The sequence below is a fragment of the Apus apus genome, chromosome 4 (genome assembly GCF_020740795.1).
Source record: "Apus apus isolate bApuApu2 chromosome 4, bApuApu2.pri.cur, whole genome shotgun sequence".
NCBI lineage: Eukaryota > Metazoa > Chordata > Aves > Apodiformes > Apodidae > Apus > Apus apus.
In genome coordinates, this window is record NC_067285.1 from 47,222,297 (window position 1) to 47,243,259 (window position 20,963).

The window sequence follows — 20,963 nt, forward strand, 5'->3', positions numbered from 1 at the left end:
TTTTCAATGTCTGTTCTTACAGAGATCCTGAATATCAACCACTGCATTCCTGACAAGCACCCATCTACTACAAAGGTTAAATGCATCTTCATATTCTTGCCAAGCACTCCAGTGATCTTGTAAAATTAATGGTATCTTCTCAATTTACCTTGAAGTATTTTCTCCCTTATTCTTCCTTTATATTCCTTCAAAATAACCAAACTCTCTTCACTGCTCTGTTCTCTTTCACTTACACCTGAATCACACCACCTAAAATACATATTTATTCCCCTATACCTGTACTAATATGTACTCATATGAACAATTAAACTACAGCTTATTATCCCTCAGTACTGCATGGATAATGTAGAAGAGACTCAGCATAACCACTCTTTCTGACTTGAAACTCTGTGAAAGTTCATCAACAACTTTGTTTTCTCTTCTACTGTTCATATTAATACTATTAGTCAACTTCTCTTTCCTCTCATACTAAGATGTTAAAATTTTTAACTGCATAGTTTTATTTAGATATTACATAACGTGTTGAAATGTAAGAGGGAAAGTTGGGAGGCTCAAGATTTTAGCAACAGGCTTTGGTTTTCAAAATTACTAGTAATGTTAACGTTACCGATATTGATTCATATTACTGCAAAATTTAAAAATATTTACTTGGAAATAAAGGAATATAAAATGCCATTAATATACAAACAAGCTTCACTGTGAAGCTTCAGAACAGGAGTAGCATATAAACAGCATGCTGCAAAAAGAGTCAAAATTCCAAACCAAGGTCTAAAAAATAAATAAATAATAAAAATCCCCTCGTGCCTGCATATTTTAATCCTGAAGTGTAATTGTAAAGATTTCCAGGAGTCTGCTTAATACAAACACACACACAAAAAAAGGTGAAGTATGACCTGCTCAGATCTAGATGCTCACGACATCTCAAGTATATGGAATCATTCGTGTCACGCTTGGTGTGAATGTAGTTCTTTGCTTCTGTAAGGATATTTTGACTATGTGATACAGAAGAACATTTTTGGAGATACTTTAAATCAAATCTCATTACACTCTTAGTGCAATTATGTTCTTAGCACAATAAAAAGTCTGTGTAATTACTACATCTACATATATTAGAACTGAATCTTAACTCTGTAAAATTTATTTTCCCTAACCTTTCCCTTTCCTATTAGCTAAATAGCAAATGTTGGTTGAATTGCTCTTCTGTCATTCATAAGCAGTGTTAAAATTATTTTCTTTTTCCTACTGTTTCAACATTAATGTAAAGTCCTCATCTTGTCTTTCTGTCAAATTGCATTTTGGAGCCAGCCTGCAAATTTCAGATTTAATTTTTTTCTTATATAACAGAGGCAAAATATTATGACCTACAGGAACATGTAAGCAACAAGTCACATAGAAGAGGTAGTAGCAAGCAGCCAAATAAGACTAAAATAAGAAATCTGCACCAAATTGCATATTTATGTTTTAGAGCACAGCTAAGGGCAAGAAACATCCCAAGAAAGTACGCTCAGTAGAAGAGCAACTGTGAGTTTTCCATTGAGCACAATTAAACATCTCTACTTAGAAATTACTTTTCTTTTTTAATTGTTACCACAATATCTCTATCTACACTGTGTGGGTAATCAGGACTGATACATACAAATATAGAAAAATACATAGCTATGAAGAAAAAAATGCACTTTCCTCCATGGAAATACTGCATTTTCTAAGACTGTAGGATATGCAGTCCTGCTAAATAACTGCCATCAGTTAATGTCTCTTCGTTGCTTAAAAGCTGTAATGTTTGTAAAGTTCTTTAACCTCACTCATGAGCATGCACTTGGGAAGAAATCATCACTTAGTTTAAACCACTATAGTCACTGGAGATACATTGTTAGATGCTTTAAAAAACTAATTTTATTCTTTTTTTCTCTTTATTTTTTTCCTACAGAGGTTGAGGAGTTTGTTGTTTTTACTCAAACTGCTTGACAAATCAGGAAAAATTAAACTTGGCACTCGTTCAGAGCTGGTCTTGTTTACCAACTCCTCCCACTCACAGACATGTCAAACATATATAGCAATGAAATTTCTTCTAGTGTAAAAACAGTAATAGGGCACAGTAACAACTGAAGATATTTTATAGCACTTCTTAGAGTAATTTAACAGCTGGAAAAGAGAAGAAACAACAAACAACATGGGGCTAGCCCGTTCCCAATGAACCACCAGGAACTGTTGCACAAACTACTGATTACTTCTAAAGTCGGGGGTATACGAGCTGAAACTTTATCTAGGACCACCACTTAATACCTTTAAAAAACTAGGTAGAAAGGTAGAAAATCAAACAGTTTTGATCTTATCCTTACTTATTTAGAAAGGCATTCTGTGCACAGATTTGCTTATGGAGACAACTAACTTAACTATCATCCTCTCTGCTTCCTAATAAAGGACTTTCAGTTCAGCCTCAAGGCAGCCCCTGTAAGAAGTAACAGGTCCCAACTCAAAGCTACAGTTTACTTATAATTTTTTTTTGTTTTCTTATGGTAGATGAGGAGGCCAGAGGCAGGTTAATATGTGGAAGCTTAACTTCACCTGGAGATCTCCAGTTACTAAGGGAATGCACCTCTGGCTCTTTGAAGACAGCTCTCCATTGCTTTGCTGGCTGAGTGGGGCCAAGATCTCACCTTTGTCCTCTAGTAAATACACATCAGCACAAGGCTTTTCCCTAAAAGAGGGAACCTTTTTGCTGAGACGCAAGGTTCAAAAATAATATTGGAGACATCTGCAATTTGGCTTTTAGTTTACCTTCAGTTAAATAAAGTCATGCAGCTTACTACTTGTCATCAGTTAGTTAAGTACAATCTTTACAAAAGCAGACAGTAAGAATCAAAACACTGAAGTTTCAAGAACAGTGAAGCCTTTACAGAATTGTTTACTCAGTAAACAATCACAAACTTGAGTTTATAGCTATAAATAACCACAGGTTAAAGGACAAAGTTAATAGTGCTATTATTTCAACATATGAAAGTGAACACAGAAAAAAATAGTTCAGTAAGGGAGTCATAATTAGAATTTAACAGTTAATTATTTAAAACTTCTTCTCTTATTTTGATAAGTATAAAGTATCTGGGTTGGTATAGCCTAATCTCTACATAAACAGTAATTACTTGCTTTTCATCACACATGATTCATAGACAAACCTCAAGTAACCATAAAAACTAAGCTACACTTCACCCTTGTGTGGGACTTACCCTTGTGTGGGTGCGAATATGCATCTTCAACCCATCATTCTTGCTGAAAGCTTTGTCACAGTAAGGACACTGGTATGGCCGCTCACCTGAAAACAAGAATAGCAGGAGAATCTATAAATATGGCCCAGTACATGAAGCTTTTGCAGCATGGTTATTTGTCAAGCTGAGGTACTTTATTCTGGCCTGGTCTTCACACTCAGTTCAAACAAAGAGAGATCTAAGCATCTGAAAAATAACAAATCAACATCCACCTGAGCAGTATTCAAGGCTGGAACAAAATATTTCTCTTTGCTGCTTGATTTTGTTCTAGCAATATATGAAGACACACAGAGCCTTGGGGATGGGGGGAGAAGAAGAAATAATAATTATTTTTTTTTTAATAAAAAAATCAACTTCCCCTTGCTCAAACCACATTCTAACATGACTTGCACATGGTCATTTTTATGGTTAGGCATTAACTGCTCCCAAATATTTATTCTGTTTTCTTCTATTTCACATCTGGTCATTGTTAGAGCCCTCTGGATGTCAGAATCTCAATGAAATATAAAATCTACTCTTTTTTTTAATGCTGTATCTGAAATGTGTTAGAAGCTAGGTAATCAAAAGTTCGTGCGATTCTTGTGTTGTGATTTATGATTGAAATGGAAGCAGAAGGATCATATCATCCCCCTTGCAGCAACCAGTATCTTAAAGGTATTTAGTTTAATGCTCCATTAAATTAGTGTCATTTAGCATCAATTTTCCCAAACTCACATTAGTGTAATGTGGATACTGAGCTATTCAGAATCAAAGAGCGAGGAGTTTCTAAGCTACCTCCATAATTTGGAAGAAGTCATAAAGCTTTATAATTCACTAAGGACATTTTCTTTTTTTAACTCTTTAGTCAATGCACTGGAATCCAAGTCCATTGCCTCCTCTTTCTGCACACAACACTTCAAACGTAAATATCAGGTTGCTTCTAGCACAAAAACAGTTCAACAAATTAAGACACTATTTTCCCATTAACAAAATGGAATTTGTTCTATACAATCATAATGCCAAAGGTGTAACAAACCTTTATTTGAAAACAGAAGCCTATTCTACTAAGTCAATGCACAGCTTTCTGCTCTTGAAAGAATCTTTGCATGCATAGAGATCTCACATAGTACAAACGTCAAACATTTATTAACACTCATAATCAATCCTGGAAAATATCTAAGATTAACTACATTTTACAGTTAAAAAAAAAACAACAAACATATTTCACTGATATGCCAAAGATCAGAGTCTAAGAGTGTGGCAGTAACAGAGACAGGCATTTAAAGCTCCACTGTCCCTTATAACAGGGATATTCATCTTGACTTGGAGAAAAGAGGCCTCATCCCTCTTCTCATCTTTTCTCCACGAGGTGTTCCATCATGATTGCTCAGAGGGAAGATACTAGATCTTTTCTTTCTTAGAAACAAGATGTCAAAGGATCACAAAAAGTATGTAATGGAGACAGCTTATAGAAACAGCTCTTCAGAAGGACAGAGAGTGAATAGAGTACAGATGATCTACTTGGTAGTCACTGTCGTACATAAGGTCTCCATAAAGTCACAGGCTGTGCAGAGATTTGAGGGCAACTGATATTAGATTATTTAAGTAAGGAGATTAAAAAAATCTACTATTTAGTAGATATACTATTCTGTTATTTTCTGTCTTTTATACTGTCTAGATAACTATGTGAAAAACAGCAGCAAAACAAGGTGTAGCAGAGTACTTGTGAAATACAAATATTTTCCTCTCGTGTTCTGCTGTGTCTCAGAAAGCACAGTTGTGTGAATTCAGTTTTCTTTTTTTAGGATGATGACAACAACCACTGTGTTATAGCTCTGTTTTCACTGAGCAGTTTGAAATATGATACTCTCTCTCATGACCCTCCATGTCTTTAATCCATGCCTCCAAAATTCAAACACTCCAACAGTTGACAGTACTCAAATAATTAATTAATTCAGCTGACATTTTTATGTTTTAGGGCTTTTGAATGTAGGAGTTAAAGCTTTCAGCAGTTTGTAAGCAGATGAGCGTTGACAGATGGGGGTTGTACCCCTCCTTCCTCTCTCCCCCATCTCTGAGTCTTTAAAGAAAGACTTTTGCTTTCAAAGAATGGGTTTGAGTTTGTCTGAAATAGATTAAGTGTCCTTCAGAAATTAACCATGAGGTCAAGGTACTTAATGAGTAAGGCCTCAAGAGCTTTCAGCAGATGCCAGTAGAGGGCAACAGTATGACTTCATATCAAAATGATCCACCTGAAAATAACTGGCTTCAAGGAACTGTTAGACACTGTCAATTTTCAAAAATCTCCACTGTTCCAAAAATCAAGTTTACTATGCAGACCAGAATGTGATCTCTCACTTGACAATGATGCTTGTTGATATCCTATTTTTCTAAGTTATATAAACAACTTCTCATGCACTTGCGTCATTAATAATTGCCAGTAAAACAACTTATAAGGTGACCTCAAGTAACTTTACTGTTGCTCTTATTTTTTATGTTTTCTTTTCCCTAATCGTTGTAGCCTGTATGCCAAAAATACATACAAGTGCCCGAGCACTTCCATAAACAACTGTTTCCCCTGTGCATACACATCTTTTAGTTGTATAACTTACATTGTACCTTCCAGAATTTCAGAAAATTAACTGTGGACCGCTCAAAACACATCTGTACTTGCAACAGACAGTTTCTCAGAATAAATTTCTTAGTCTCTCTGTAACCAAAGATGAGTTTGGATATTTATAATAGTTTTTAATTTAAAAATTATTTGCATATTTGATCTGTGAACAAGAGTAAGATTCCTCTCACAGAAAGGTAGGGGTGGGAAGGGACCTCTGAAGATCATCAAATCCAACCCCCCTGTCAGAGCAGAACCAAAACTAGGGCAGATCACTCAAAAAGGTATCCGGACAGATCTTGAAAGTCTCTAGAGGAGACTCCACAACCTCTCTGGGGAGCCTGTTCCCCCATTTTATATCAGCTATGTGAAAATATGTCAAATTGTTCTGAACCCCAGTGAAATTAAGGATAAAAGAAAGTTGGAATTAATTGCTCTCTGGAAAGGGCCTAACTTTGTTGCCTGAGAACTAAAAAACTGCCCCTGGTCAATGCATCTTTTTCTCTATTTTCTGTTTGAGGAGTCTAGGCAACTAACAGATTAGATGTCTCAATTTGGACAGCAGATTTTGGCAAGATTATTACAATCCTACTTAGTAACGGCTCTACCTCTGGTAAAAATTAACTTCCCTCTTTCCTTCAGAACTAGACTAGGCAAACATTATTCAGGCTACCAGTCAGTTGCTCATACAAACAATCCCAGTAAGAGATCCGTCGATGAGACTACTGGGGAAGCAGGTGTTCCCCCAGAGAAGTTGTACCCAGTCTATCCTCCTTTAAGTCCAGTAAGACAAGCAGGAGTAGTGGATTCTCTCGCCAGTACTGCAAGATGCAAATGGCATGAGATGACTACAAAGAAAGAAACTGAAATAATGAATGCTAAATATATTCCTTCCACACATGAAAGTTTGCTGAAGTGCAAGGCTTCACACAGAACTATTTCAAGTGTCCACAAATGAGAAGATTTTGAGCTTCAATTAAGAAGCCTCTTTTTTTTTTTTTTTCCTGAAAAAAAAGGTTTTCTGATCAGAAAAGGAATGGATCTGTTATGTGGAGATTAAAAGTCAGAGAGGCTAAACTGAGTAAACGGAATGGGGCTGCAAGTCATGTGTCTCTATCTATTTCTCTCGTACTCACAAAAAGGAGTTACTAAACACCAAAAAGAAAGTTTTTTCTCCTATCACAAACTACAGATTCTTCTTGGATTTAGAAGCATACTTATGTGATATGATGTCTGAGAGAGGGTGCACTCTAGGTAAAGCAGATAATGCCAACTAACAATTATACCACTTGCACGCTGCATTTTTATATACATGTATTTTTATATATAAATACATATAAAATCTAGAAATACCTTTTTGTTCGGAGTCAGGGATAGATCCTTACCAGAGGTACCATACTGAAGTAAATCAGAGCATTGGTTTTCTACTATAATGCCTTTTCATTGCAGCCAACAGTAGGATAAATTTTCAAAGGTATTATTTAACAAGGTGAGGGTGGTTGGCTGTTTGGGTTTTTTTTATCAGATTTATAAAAAAAACCAACACAGATAAAGTGGGGGGAAACTCTTAACTTCTAGATACGCTATCAAGCCTTAATCCTAACACTTCACATTTGGAAAATATCTCAAAAAAGACCTGACCTTCTATGTTCTTGTTTTTTCAGCTCTGCCATCAAACCACAACTGAGACTAAGATCTGCGCTTTTCACTAAAACATTTTGCCAGTCTTTTTACTTTAGTACGGTATCAAAATCCAGTAGGCATATTAAATGCCTCTGAATTTGACAGCTTGTCCAGCCAACATGCCCAGAAGTGATGTTGTGAGTGCAACAATAACTAAGAACAATTGCTATCATCAAACAGCAAAACATTCAAGACAGACAGACCTAATAAAGGCTATGTTTACCCTCAAGTTACAGCTGACAGCCGTGTTCCTGCTGTCCAAGAACAAACTGCTCAACGCATTAACAGCACTTCTGTACAAATAACCCCAAATAAATAATCCTTGGATAAAGTGCAGTGGATTTAATATAATTCAGAGTCTAGACATTCTACTTCCAGATTTTGTACGAACAAAACCAAAGCTTTTAACATAATAAAAATAAATGTAAGCCTAATACAAGGATTATGAAAAACAATTCCATGATTGAAAACCATATGGGATTTTCATCTGAAAACATGTCCACACTTGAGGAAAAAAAAAGATATCAATTCTATCATGGCATCTCCAGCTTGAGATCATAACACCTACTGGACCTTAATGTATCATAAAAAGCTCAACACCATATTCTTTCATTCCAGTTTAACTCAAGATGGGCAGTTTCGGAAGCAGTCTCACAAAGCTCTTTCAAACTATATACGGACATTACTTCTACTTCATTTTGTTAAATTTAGTAATATTTACCACCCCATTCTGCTTGCTTGCTCACTTGTATACAGTTCTTAGGTATGTATGTTAGCCTTAATATACAAATTCCCTAGCTTTCCCTGGCTATCTGCCTTTTTTGGAACTAAATTGCTGTATTCAGGAATGAAGAATTTGAAATATGCAGCTAAATTATCAAGAGTGAGAGGGTTTTTTTAATACTTTTTAGTATGCCTATGCTTGGTCAGTTGGTGTACTCAGCATCCCTGGTCTAGATCAACACTCAAACACCAGAAAAAGACTTATGACAGACTGCACTGAACATCAGATTACGTGAAGTTTATGTAAATTAAAAAGAGTTGCTTTCTTTGGCTTTCTTGAAAAATTATCAAATAATTATGGCAATGTGGTCCCTCAGAATCCTTCACATATGCTTTACCATCTTCTAAATATAGCTCCTTTTAAGATGTTGAACTACTTATTATAAGGATTATAAGATTATATCTTGAAAAAAAACCACTGTGTGTGTATATATACACAAATATTATTTAAAAGTATCAATTTTCAGAACAGTTAGGGTAAATTATTATCCTTTTTAAAGGCTAACTTTAAAGGCTGTGGAAGGGGAAAGGGGAAGAAAGAAGACTCCACCACTGCCCAAATGTGGTGGAAAGAAGGCAGTTCACCTGAGGAGGAATCTGGAGGCCAGGGGCCATCTGGATCACACACGCAACACTCCACACCAGGTGATCAACAGGGCAGCCCAGAATGGGAAGTGCAAGAGAGCTTTTTTAGTCACAGATAATCTGGGGTGATGACAGCACTCAACAGCAAGTAAGGATGGGCAAAAGGTTAAAGGATATAACAAAATTATAATCTGTGACATATGCTTTAGAACATTATCTGTTCATATAGAGCACTTGACAGCTTTACACACTTATCCTCAGCTGCTGTTGCTCTGTATATGGTGTTCCCATCAAATTAAAAAGGAAGTTTGTGTCAAGTGTATAGAATTCAGCTGTTGTATTACACAAATACATACACACGGACAAAAAACCCTAAGATACACAAAAGTGAATTTCTCTCACATGAAAGGAACGTTATCAGGAATTAAAATTAAGTTATATAGGAACTCAAGAAAATGCCAGAAAACCAATTACCAAAGACAAATATTCACACTTTAAGAAAAAATTCTGCAATTTTCACCATGTTGCTGTTGTACAGCATGTCAAATGGCCCTTAAGACCACCAATGCTGCTTCAAAAATACATTTTCTCTTGTGTAGAGGTGGCAGTTTTCTAGACACTGAGTAGCTTTTTCAAAAGCACTGAATCCTAAGTCTCTTAAACATTATTATAATTTTGATCCAGGACTCTAGGATGGGAAAATGTGGGACAGTAATCAAGAAGGTTGGGCAATGGCAGCAGATAGCTGCTCTCTTTACAGCACCTGGACTAGTCTTAATCCTGACTAGACAATAAAAACAGGTATCTGGCCTATACAAAATCCTGGCCTGCCTCATTTTCAACCATTACTCAAAATGTAGCACTTCAAGAAGGTATAGAAGTACCCACACAGGAGTAGCTTTCTCATTCCAAGAACCAAACAACTTCATGATTTGAAAGATAAAATACTAGTGGACGTCAGCTGTGACAAGACCCAGAAACACTAAATACACACGTAATTCTACACTCAAAGTCAGCCAGATAAAGAAAGGGATAGCTCTAACTGCTCTGAGGAGAATAGGCCTGTTGCCTGAGAGAAATGGACAAACAGAACTCAGGCATGGGTCGATTAGAGACATTACTTATGCATTCTTCATTTTAAACACCGTTCAAACTTGGCAGACTCCAAAGACAAGAGATGTAATATTTCTGCTTTTTTTTTTCCTTTCACCAATGATTAACAACACTAAGACCGGAGAACTAGAACTGCTTTTATGTAAATCAACTAAATGCATTTTCCATACACTAAAAATGGTCAAACATTTAATAAGAAAGAAACTTGAATGTTATTCTTTTCAAAATAAGCAAAAACCAGATTGCTTTAACCCTGTTTTTTTCTCCTATTAATACTCTTTCTTGTAAGTACTTAGCCATGTCTTACTGTTTGCGTCACAGAAGTGGTATTTTCACAGCTGCTAAGGTTTGTTTTCTACAATGTTTTGGGTTTATTCAGAGAATTCAGATTACCTGTCATTAAGACCAGTAGCAAAAATGTTCGTCTATCTAGTCCATAAAAATTACCATAATATAACTGAGGTTTTATTTGTACCCTAGTTAATTATAAAGACTAGTGAGGGACCCTACAAAATATGGCAGCTATCATAATCTGTAAAGTGAAATTACTACCATTATTACTTAGACTCTCACCAGTTCTACAGAGGTATTATGATTTTAGTCACAAAAAAAAAAAACCCAATACACTTACTTCAAAGAATGTAACAGTTTCATTCCTAGCATCTATCAGTGGAATTTAACAATTTGGTTTCCCTATGAATGGGGAATTAACATCCATGACTCCAGTGAACCCAGTGGTCAACCAAATCTTTTAAAGTATATGCATTAATCAATCAGTAATGCATTTGATCTAAAGATGTCACTAGCATTCAAACAACCTGTCCCTTACAAAAACATTTCTTCAGTCATGGAAGCAGACAACAAGAAGCTGACAGCTGCATGAAACTTTACAGGTACTTCTAAAGATTTAACTGTTGTCTGGAGATAAATAGGACAATGATGTATAAACTGAAAGGTTTAGAAATGCAGAATCCTTACCTTTGAGGCCTTCTGCAAGCTCCTTTTTAAATTCAGTAGATAAAAGAAAGAACACGTATAAGTTATTGAATAGAAACAACCTATCTGTAGACATTTGCAAGCTGTTCACTGACTAAATACAGATACATTTTTTCCACATACTTCACTGTGATAGGAGAAGTTCATTCAAGCCTTCCTTATATATTTAACATAAGAAAATATAAATTTTTGATACGGTAATTTGTCAGATTTGCTAGAATAAGAATCTTGGCTGTACAGGTTTTTTTAATGTACATGAACAGTTGCTTGTTTAGCTTTTAAAACTTTGGAGTTGTATTTTACACAATAATAAACAAGAGTAATACTGTGCTTCAACTCATTACTTCCATCAACTACTTTGAAGTCCTATGTTCAGAAAAGATTTAACTACTCTTAAAACCCAAATATTTTTATACTAAGTCCACAACTAGTATTTTGATTGTTTACTCTGGAATTTTTACATGAAAGTGCAAAATTTGGACCAAGATTTTTATACAGTTGGACCTTAAATATGATCTTAAATACACTCACATGCCTAGTTAATCAAATTGCAGAAATGTGACAACAACAGCAAAATCAGAACCATAACATCGGGTGCCAAATGCAAAGGATGAGAGACATCTCAAGAAGTTACTGGGAGTAAGTATGATGAAATGTTTTCATAAGCTTATTAAAAAGTCCTTAATTGTGGAAATGGAAAAGGTAGGCTTAATTGCACTGACACAAAGGATATGGAAGTCCACAGTTTGAATGTTTTTGTTGCTTTAAAGTAGTGTCTTGGTATTACCTTTTATTCACTTATATAGATCAAATTTACAAAGAACCTTCTCAACTCATGTTTAAAAAATAAAGCTGCTTTTGCCACATACCAGAAAATATAACATGTAAGAATGCCACATTAGTCATTCCAATTAAATGGTATAGAATAGAAACATTAATCTTAACAGAAAACATTCTGGACATATGTAAGGTCATAGATATCCTACTGGCTTTTTATCAGGACTTTGAATAAATGTAATGGAAAAATAAAAGTAAGGTTATGTTTTAACCTATATTTGCATGTGTAAGCATTTTCTGGAAGACATGTAGGGTTATCAGTTATCCCTTACCAGTCCCTATGTAATGGAGTAGATAAAAGACAGCAGAAAAAGGACAGAATTACAGTTAAACCACTCAATTCTCTTAACTCAAAAATAAATCAATGCAAATATAAACTACTTCAACAACAACTTTGTTCCATAACTTGATGTGCCTCTTCCCGAAGACGGAAGGGATTAGGACACAATTAGGAAAGCAACAGTATAAACATCAGACAGATAAAATGCATGTGTGTATATATACATATTACACAGGCACACTCACATACATACACACACACACAAATGATCAGCAATCAATGTATTTAAATACCTATCTGTAAGACAACTGCAAAGCTGCATGAATTGCAGCCATTAACAGTTAACACTGTAAGTTGCTTGCAATTTTAGGGAAGTAATTAACCTCCTGGCCCCCAGTTTTCAAGCCCAAGGAGCAGACCACAATTTTTTACAACTTATGAACAAGGCAAGGAATTTATATCATGGTCAGAGGATTATTTTGCTGAATTAACCCCAGCTCCCTCTGACCCTAAGAAGTCATAAACCAACAGGATACAGCAGAGGGAGAATGTGCTATAGTGTTTCAGCTGACCTACAGAGCGCCATCTCTGTCAGGCCAAGGCTGGAAACCCAAATGATGAATTGCAGAGCAATATGCTGGGTTCAGATGGAAACATCAACCCCTTCCCTCTATACATGCACACGCAGACGTGTTCACTCACCCCAAACCAGCTCAGTTTCTGCAAAAGGCCAAGTACTGTTAGGGCTAATTTACAAAGTTATACTCTAAGATGTAAGAGGGAAGAAAATTGCTTCTCAGGGAAGTGTGCACACATCTATGAACAACAATATTTAAGAGCACATGCTGCGTATTAAATAAAAGCTAAAACCCCAGTGAGCTTCTCCTTTCATATATATAGAATATGAAACAACCAAAATACAGTTCCAAAGGAGAATGAGATGGTTACCCAAGAACCTTGACTTTTAAAAAGAACAGCTTTATAAATTAAAAAAATTACAAAAATGGATACACAATTCTCTTCAAAAGAACTCTGGATTTGTTTTGTAAACACAGAACAAAGCCTCTTGTACAAAGTAGCTAATAAAAGGAAGTCTAGCTGACCACATGTACAGAAAATGGGATAACACAAACATCTGCACCCAGACCACCACAAACCTAATCAGCTGTAATCACTAAGACATGATGATTTTAGTAATATTTACATTTATGGCTTACTGCTTAGTTGTACCAAAAGCTCAGTGCCAGCTGAAGGCTTATTGACAAAGATGAATCATCTCTTGAAAATGGACAGTGGCTGGTTGTTTCACTTCTAGCTCAGAATGAAAAGTGCAGAGTTTTTAATTAATTAAAACCACAGAATTTGATAGATACTAAGAGCATGAAGTATTTAACACTGCAGCATTTAGAAACCAAACATCCATCATTGAATAAAATACGTTTGCGGCTCCTTTTTTTTTTGATGAACTGAAAGCTTCTTACTGCTCACGAGTAACTCTGAAAAGTTATCAAATATCTTCACAATGCAGTAAATTTTATTACTAAAAGCCATCAAACAAGTACTCAACTGTTTTTTGTACTATTTGCAGATGACACAAAGCCTTCCCCAGAAAGCTACGCTTCCTTAAGCCCACTGAATGCAGGAGGACAAATTCCTCTTGTGATTAGTCTGCATGTATTAAGATTGTGAAAACCTTGTCTGAGGTTTACAGCTACAGCACAAGTCAAAATGACCTCTCCAGAAGTACAACAAGAATCTATGGCACTTTCTCACTAAGCCTCACATAAAGCATTTTCCATATAATTAGATATTTTTTTAAACCACAAGTCACAACTTAGTGGCAACTCCCCACAGACTTTTTTTTTTTATCCCTTCTTTTTCCACATTTCACATCATGATAACCAATAAATGCTCAGGAATAAAAATGGAATGACATCAAAACCAACCATGAAAAAGTATTTTAATTGATTCTCATAGGATGTGAATCACAACATTTTCCAACGAAAATGTCATTGACATTACAACAGCAGCTAGAATGGAAGGGGAAAGGATCAGAGTTTATTTATCACAGGTCATTATAGTTTAATTTAGCAAGGCATTTTTCTTGAATTAGTAACTCTCTTTAAAATGTATGCCTCCAGCATTTTAGGCAAAGAAAGAAGTCTTGAAGGCTTCCCTTCTTCAGTGTTATTCTTCCATTAATTGTTTTTGCACTGCGTATTCTCATAATTCCAACCTGTATCATTTCCTGGCAAGGTAGTTTCTCCCACCATATTTAATTTACAAATGTACTGGAAATATTCGGTACCTTTCTATTGCAAGTTAGTCCCAAATGTCATACTTCACTGCTTCTCCTATAACAGTAGCTACAAATTTTGTATGGCTCTATAGCCAAGGTTAGAGGTCTCTGGTGTGTGGTTTCATGAAACTCACCTTAGCCTAACTCCTAAATTTAGGAAAGCCAGCTTGAGGGAGACAAAACATTAAATGTAACTGGTAGCAGCACACGTGTGAAAAGCATTTTCACTTAGACAGCTATAAAGCATTTTCCTCATGAGTTATCTGCACTATGAACTTGAAAAACTATGGCCTTCCTACGCTGTGCAAGCTGGTGTACATGTAACATCGATAGTACACAGAAAACATACCTGAAGTTGAAAGGAAAAGGTCTCTGAAAGAAGGGGAAAAAACCAAACAAAACCACCATACTTGCCTGCAAAAGATACTGGAACGTGAATCTAGAGATTTTAATGAAGAATTATAGTAACATTTTAATACTCCTTTAAGCATTGTGGGGGGAATCTATAAAAGTCCAAATTTTCATGAAAGTCTAGTATGCCAAAAATATAAAAAAATGTAGTTCCTCATGGGATGGCAAGGTGAAGGTAAAGAAATACCCATAATTAAAATAGCAGAATAACTTCATGAAAAGAACTGCGCTCACTTTACTCCTCCAGGTGGTAAGTGGTTCTAAAAGTCACAATTCCCAAGCGTTCTCTAAATTCTCATTCCACATGCTCCATGACTGCTGGGGTTTTTTCCTTCATCTTGTGTCCATCTTTAGGAAGTCAAAAAAAGAAGGGGAACCCCCAGCTTATGGGGCATAAGACTGAAGAGAAAGACAGAACAGGTGAGACTGTGCAGAAAGTCTTTGAATGGAGTTGAAAAGGTGGAGTTGTAGAAGAAAAAACAAGAATAAAGAGGGATGGAGAGAACTTCTGCCTTGCAATTCTGGATCCTAGCAGCATTGACCTTCAGTGTATTTTGTGCCTATGATTATGCAGTATATTCAAATCACCTGCGCAGAATGCATATACAGAGGCATTTATGGATACGTTTTATACAGTTGGTTGGGAGGAATAAATGTTGTAAACATGGAGGTAAAAAGTCGCTTTTAGCCTCTTAACCTGACTACAGGGCCAGGACCACAATTTGCAGGTGTCTATAGCAGTCAGGTCCAAAAATCACTATATATCAAAAACTAGAAAAACTCGTTAATATAAGTCTTGATAGACTAAAGTGATGAAGACTTCTCTGAAAATAGTAGAAAGCCAAATGATTAAAAAACAGCAGTTCCATTATTTCTCAAAAAAACATATTTACTTATGTGATGTGAATGGAATGTTACAGGAAGGCTATTTGTAAACTGATGTTTTGACTGCCAAAGGCAAATCTATACTACACTATATTGGAAACAAATCATCACAAAGAAACCCCTTTCAGTTGCCTGCCAGTTATCTGAATGAAAGTGTAAGCTCATAAAATGAAACCTGCCAACACAACAACATGACTAAGTGATTTTCAGTGCGTTTACAGAAGCACGTATATCATGTGACAGGGAAACAGTAATGCAATGGGTGAAAATATAAAATAAGTTGTATGACTCAGATATAGGAATATTAAGAGACCAGCAGAATGAGTCAGATGTTGCAACAGAAAATAAATTTTGAGTTAAGGTAGAACATTCTAATTTGGGTAACATGCAGGTTGTGATATGGTCAAAAGTTATATCAATATGAAATCAGATTTTCAAAATAACTTAACAGCCAGAGAGATGAATGATTCATATTGTATATATACATAACTATGGAGATATATATATACACACACATTCATACGTCATTACAGTTGAGAACAGAATCTGGTTTTACATATTTAACAGGTAAAACATCTGAAAAAGATGGTGTGTTAGGTCTACTCGTAAATTTGCATTTCTGTTTGTAGATAGACAAATTGTGGACACACTTAGAAATACCTTGTTATCTGTTTATAAAGACTTCTCTGTTCATCACAATAAACAACACTGTACCTGTATGGCTTCGAATATGAACTCTCAGTGTTCCATTGCTTGCAAACTTCTGGCCACAATACGGGCAAATCTTTTCTTTTTCTCCTGTGTGAGTCTACACCGGGTGCAGAAAGACAAGAATGAAAGCTTCAGTGTATTGACATTGACAACTACTGTCTCCATTATATATTTTATACCATCACATCAGGTAGAGATTCTAAGGAATTAGCTATAGGTGCTCTTTGTTTTTTTCTAAAATTTTCAAACAAATCCCATTATTAATGGCAAAACAAACTGGCTTTTCAGTTCTTATGTTTAAGAATTCCTTAATAGTTAATATTAAAACCACCCAATTCACTTTGTGTCTTTGCAGGACTGCAAGAATAAGGCATCTATTTTCAGTTTGATATCTGTGATAGTGGTTTCTAAACCAGTAAACGATAATTTGTTTTGCTAACAAAATTAATCTTCATAAATTGGTCTATTTTTAAAATCTTACAATTCACAGAATTGATGCACCATCACAGCTTTCTACTGAAAAGTCAGAAAGGCAGAAGCATCCAAGGATTTCACGTTTAGCCACAACCTTAAGGACACAGAAGGAATGATTATGATAGAACCAATTCTACTCACCTTTTTATGACTCTTCAGGACTGAAGGTGTCACAAAAGCTTTGTCACAGAGATCACACTTGTATTTCTTATGTCCATCATGTACAACTTGAATATGAACATTCAATGTGTCCTTTCTTTTGAAAGTAGCATCACAGTGATCGCACTTGAAGGTCCTCTCACCTTATAAAGAGAAAAAACAAAGTTTAAAGATACCAGATTTTTATGCAAAAACACTAAGGCTTATTGTTTCAGAAAAATCACAGAATCATAGGGGTTGGAAGGGACCTCTGGAGATCATCAAGTCAGGTTTCTTACAGTTTCATGAGTCACGTAGGAGCTGCCATACACTTAACCAGGTATCACAGATCCTTCCTAACACTACAGCTGAGAATAAAGGGTTAGCTCCAGCTTTGCCAATGACATAATGAGAATACAGATACTAACAGCATAATCAGCAGCATGCCTAAGAGAAAAAAACTTGTCTTGACTCTCAAAAGGCATGTTTTACTCAGCTACAACCTGGGAGAAAAAAGAAGTTTGGCTTTTTTTTTTTTTTTCATCATTTGTCAGTTAGACATATTTGACATTGAATTTTGAAAGTTATACCCATTATACCTTTTCCAATTTCAAGACAGAAAGTGAGTTTAGGAAATACAACCTTTTCCAGTAAATTATATTTGTAAAAAAAAAAGTCATTAGACATTCTGCAGAGTGCTTTCTTCTACGACAAGGGAGTACTGAATTCAAAAGAACGTATGATGTAGGCTGAACTTCAATTTTTCCTAGAAGTTTCAAGCTTCACAGTTTTTTTCTTTTCCTACAGCACATAACAGTAAACTCAGCTAAATACATCTAGAGATTCTGTTTTGTATCTCTTCTTCCTTTACAGCAACAGATACATTTCAGTGCTATGAAAAGGACTATCATCCAGCTGTAGCAGGACAACGCCTGTAATTCTGAGTTATTTCAAATATGAGAAACTCATTATTATGGCAGCACAACTTGTCAGTCTCAGAGATAGGTCAGGAGGGGAAGAGTCCTACATTTTTTCACTAAGAACACAAGGTCTTCTCAGACAACAGGAGAGCCTCTTGTTTTAATCACAGCCTTGAACTGAAAACTGTTTATTCTTCAGTTCATCCTAGTAATGACTTTCACTTTTCACTTTGCTATTGGTCTGTCAACACTTCTCTTATGGGACTACAGACAAGAGAGACAGAGTACAACTATATGAGATTTGCTTATATTCTGCTGTATTAAGGCCTCCTTGTTAAGTTGGTCAGTTGGTTTTTTTTCCTCTTAAGAAAAAAAAAGTTTAAAAATCTTCCCTGTGATCAATAAAAATATTAAATATTATTTAAGGCTTTGACTCATTTTGGAGACTGTTTTAGCTAAGATAGCAGAAGTTACCATCTTTTAACACCTACTCTGTGCCTCAGCAAGACATGTCTCCTTTGGCACCAAGGAAGACTGACCAGATGATATCTGTGTCACAGCAGTTCTCAGTCTGACATATTAAATATTTGTCTAAATAGTGGTGGTTCAGGAACAGCTAAATTTTCTGCAAATCCCAACCCAAGCTCAAAGATCTCAAATTTCCCGAGTTCCCACCCTCTTAAAAAAAAGGCAAAGTATATATAAAAGGCCTAGAATTCTGCACACCATGAATTACTTTTTTTTTAAATATAAATTCTGCAAATGCTTGGCTCATTAGAATACACATTACTGAGGAGGTTTTTCATTTTTTTCCCCTCCATCATTTTTAACGTTGGAAAAAGATTTTTAAAAACTCAATGCTTTATGAAATTGCAGAAGCTTTGACAGATAATTGTAGAAGAACAAATTAAACATGCCAGTGTAATAATTTATGTAACAGAAACACTGTTTTCTTAATTATATCAATATAAATATTCCCCAAATCCATGTACTGTTTTCTAAGCTACAAGGATTTGAGATCAGGAATATCTTCTAAAACCTAACATGCTGATATTCACAGGGTTGAATGGTAGTCTAGGGCTCTGTAAATACTGAAGATGGAGACAATTCCATCAAAAATAAGTCTTTACACAGCCAGCTAAAAAACACTACAGAATACCAAAAGTAATTTACTCATGAGGAAAAATGACCGTAGCATTTCTCTGGGCTGCTAGCTCTATGCCAGAGGCAGGAAACATTAGCCTGTGCTGGCACAGAAGAGAGAATCTCAGTTGCAAACTCTAAACCGTATTACCTACAAAAGCTGAGTAAGCCACCAGAAGTTATCTCCACTTCCATTTCTCCCTTATTAAAATGGAGGCAACACTATCACACTTAATGCAGAAATAAATCTCTTGTCCTCAGCCCACAAATAACTGCTAGATTTTCTACTGCATATTTGGATATGTATTTAAGTGCATCTACAGACAAGGTTGCAATTTGGCTCCCAGTTTTCTAACTCCCTGGGCTTAGAGTTGAATCTTAATATTTAATACAGCAACCTGCATATTGGAGCAAGGTGACATATGTCTGTTTTTCTCAGTCAATTGTAAGAACTGAGGAAGTTCTTCTTCCTCTCTGACTTAGCACTTACTGTTATGGATTAACAGATGTCTTTGTAGAGAGAATGGGGTTCGGAACAAAGCTTTGCATTCCTCACACTGGAATGGTCTCTCTTCAGAATGGGTCTGCAGATGAAAGACAACACATCAGAGGAAAGGTTTGGGAAAATCAATTAGCTCATTAGTCGTTACAGTAATTATAGCTAATTTTCTAGACTGGATTCAGCAGAGGACATCATAGCAATCTGAAACACCAGGGGATGAAGAAATAAAACAATAACTCTTGTCATTATCCACAATCCCGAAAGTCAGCATACCAGCTACTGAAAAACTTACCTTCCCGGTCCTCAGAAGTGTTACATGAGGTGTGCATGTAAACAGAAACAAAAGTATAGAATAACCAAGTAAGCAAGCTCATTTGAATTGCTTCATCAGTACTAACACTGGCCTTAGATACCTATTAATATGAGTAAACGCTTTAAAATTAAACACATGTACACAAACCCCTTTCAGTTAAGTTTGAAGGTAAAACTGCTCTGATTATCTCAAGATAGCATCTAAAATTTGGCAAAAAAAATTTCTCAAATCATAGTACTAGTCCTACATATCCTTGTTTCAGCTCCTTGTATAAAAAAAAATAAAACAAAAATAAATAAAAAAAAACATTAAAGCATCGATACTGATATTTTTGTTTGCTGTAGAAAAATTTGTCATAGCTGAGCAACAGCCTCAAAGCCATAAATAAAACAAAAGACTAAGCATCTCTCAAACTGCAGAGTTGCTGAAGCAGCTTTTCTTTCTGGAACTTGGGAAACATCCAACTTCATTATTTTTTAAATTTCAAAGCACTTTCCCTGTTTCCTAGTGTTATTAAATGCTGTCCCACTGTAGATTGTAAATTAGTAAGTACAATTTATTATCACCCCAATTTCCTACTATTTTTGCAAAAGAAAGTAAGTTTTTAAAGTATCAGCATCTAAACATTGTATTAGCTCACAAGAACCTTAAGTAGAAGTTGCAGTGCCAAGAGGAAAAGGGGATGAACAGTATATGTTCTATAATAGCAACAAAATTAGGTATATAAACTAATTTTGTAGACCAAGGCTAAATATTAGCATGGTACACATTTATATAATCTATTGCTGCTATTTCTAATACCATACAGTATTTATAGCTATTCCTTAAACTATGGAGAAAAAAAGGGGACTGTGGGGAGTCAGCATAATAATTTAGATGTAGACTGAGGGCCTTGAACCCAGATTCATTTTAAGAAATGTCTCTTACATACACAACAGCACCAAAACATTAGATTACTTGCCATGGTATACAGAAGCTCTGGATTCTAAGTCAATTCCTCAGCCTATGTCAATTAAGGCAAAAAGGCAATTGGA

General features: G+C 35.5%; 1 protein-coding gene across 4 annotated transcripts in view; it reads right to left on the minus strand.

Moving 5' to 3' along the window:
• The window catches only part of PRDM5 (PR/SET domain 5), a 73,828-nt gene that overhangs the window by 15,058 nt on the left and 37,807 nt on the right, over window positions 1-20,963 (minus strand). For 3 of the 4 annotated variants that reach the window (XM_051619692.1, XM_051619691.1, XM_051619690.1), the window contains 4 exons: window positions 19,605-19,698; window positions 17,055-17,215; window positions 16,443-16,536; window positions 3,225-3,310 (listed from right to left, as the gene is read on the minus strand). In XM_051619692.1, coding sequence (XP_051475652.1) covers window positions 3,225-3,310; window positions 16,443-16,536; window positions 17,055-17,215; window positions 19,605-19,698 — 435 coding nt within the window. Of the gene's footprint in view, window positions 1-3,224; window positions 3,311-10,998; window positions 11,021-16,442; window positions 16,537-17,054; window positions 17,216-19,604; window positions 19,699-20,963 lie in introns of those variants that run through there. The other variant, XM_051619693.1, reaches the window with a different exon arrangement.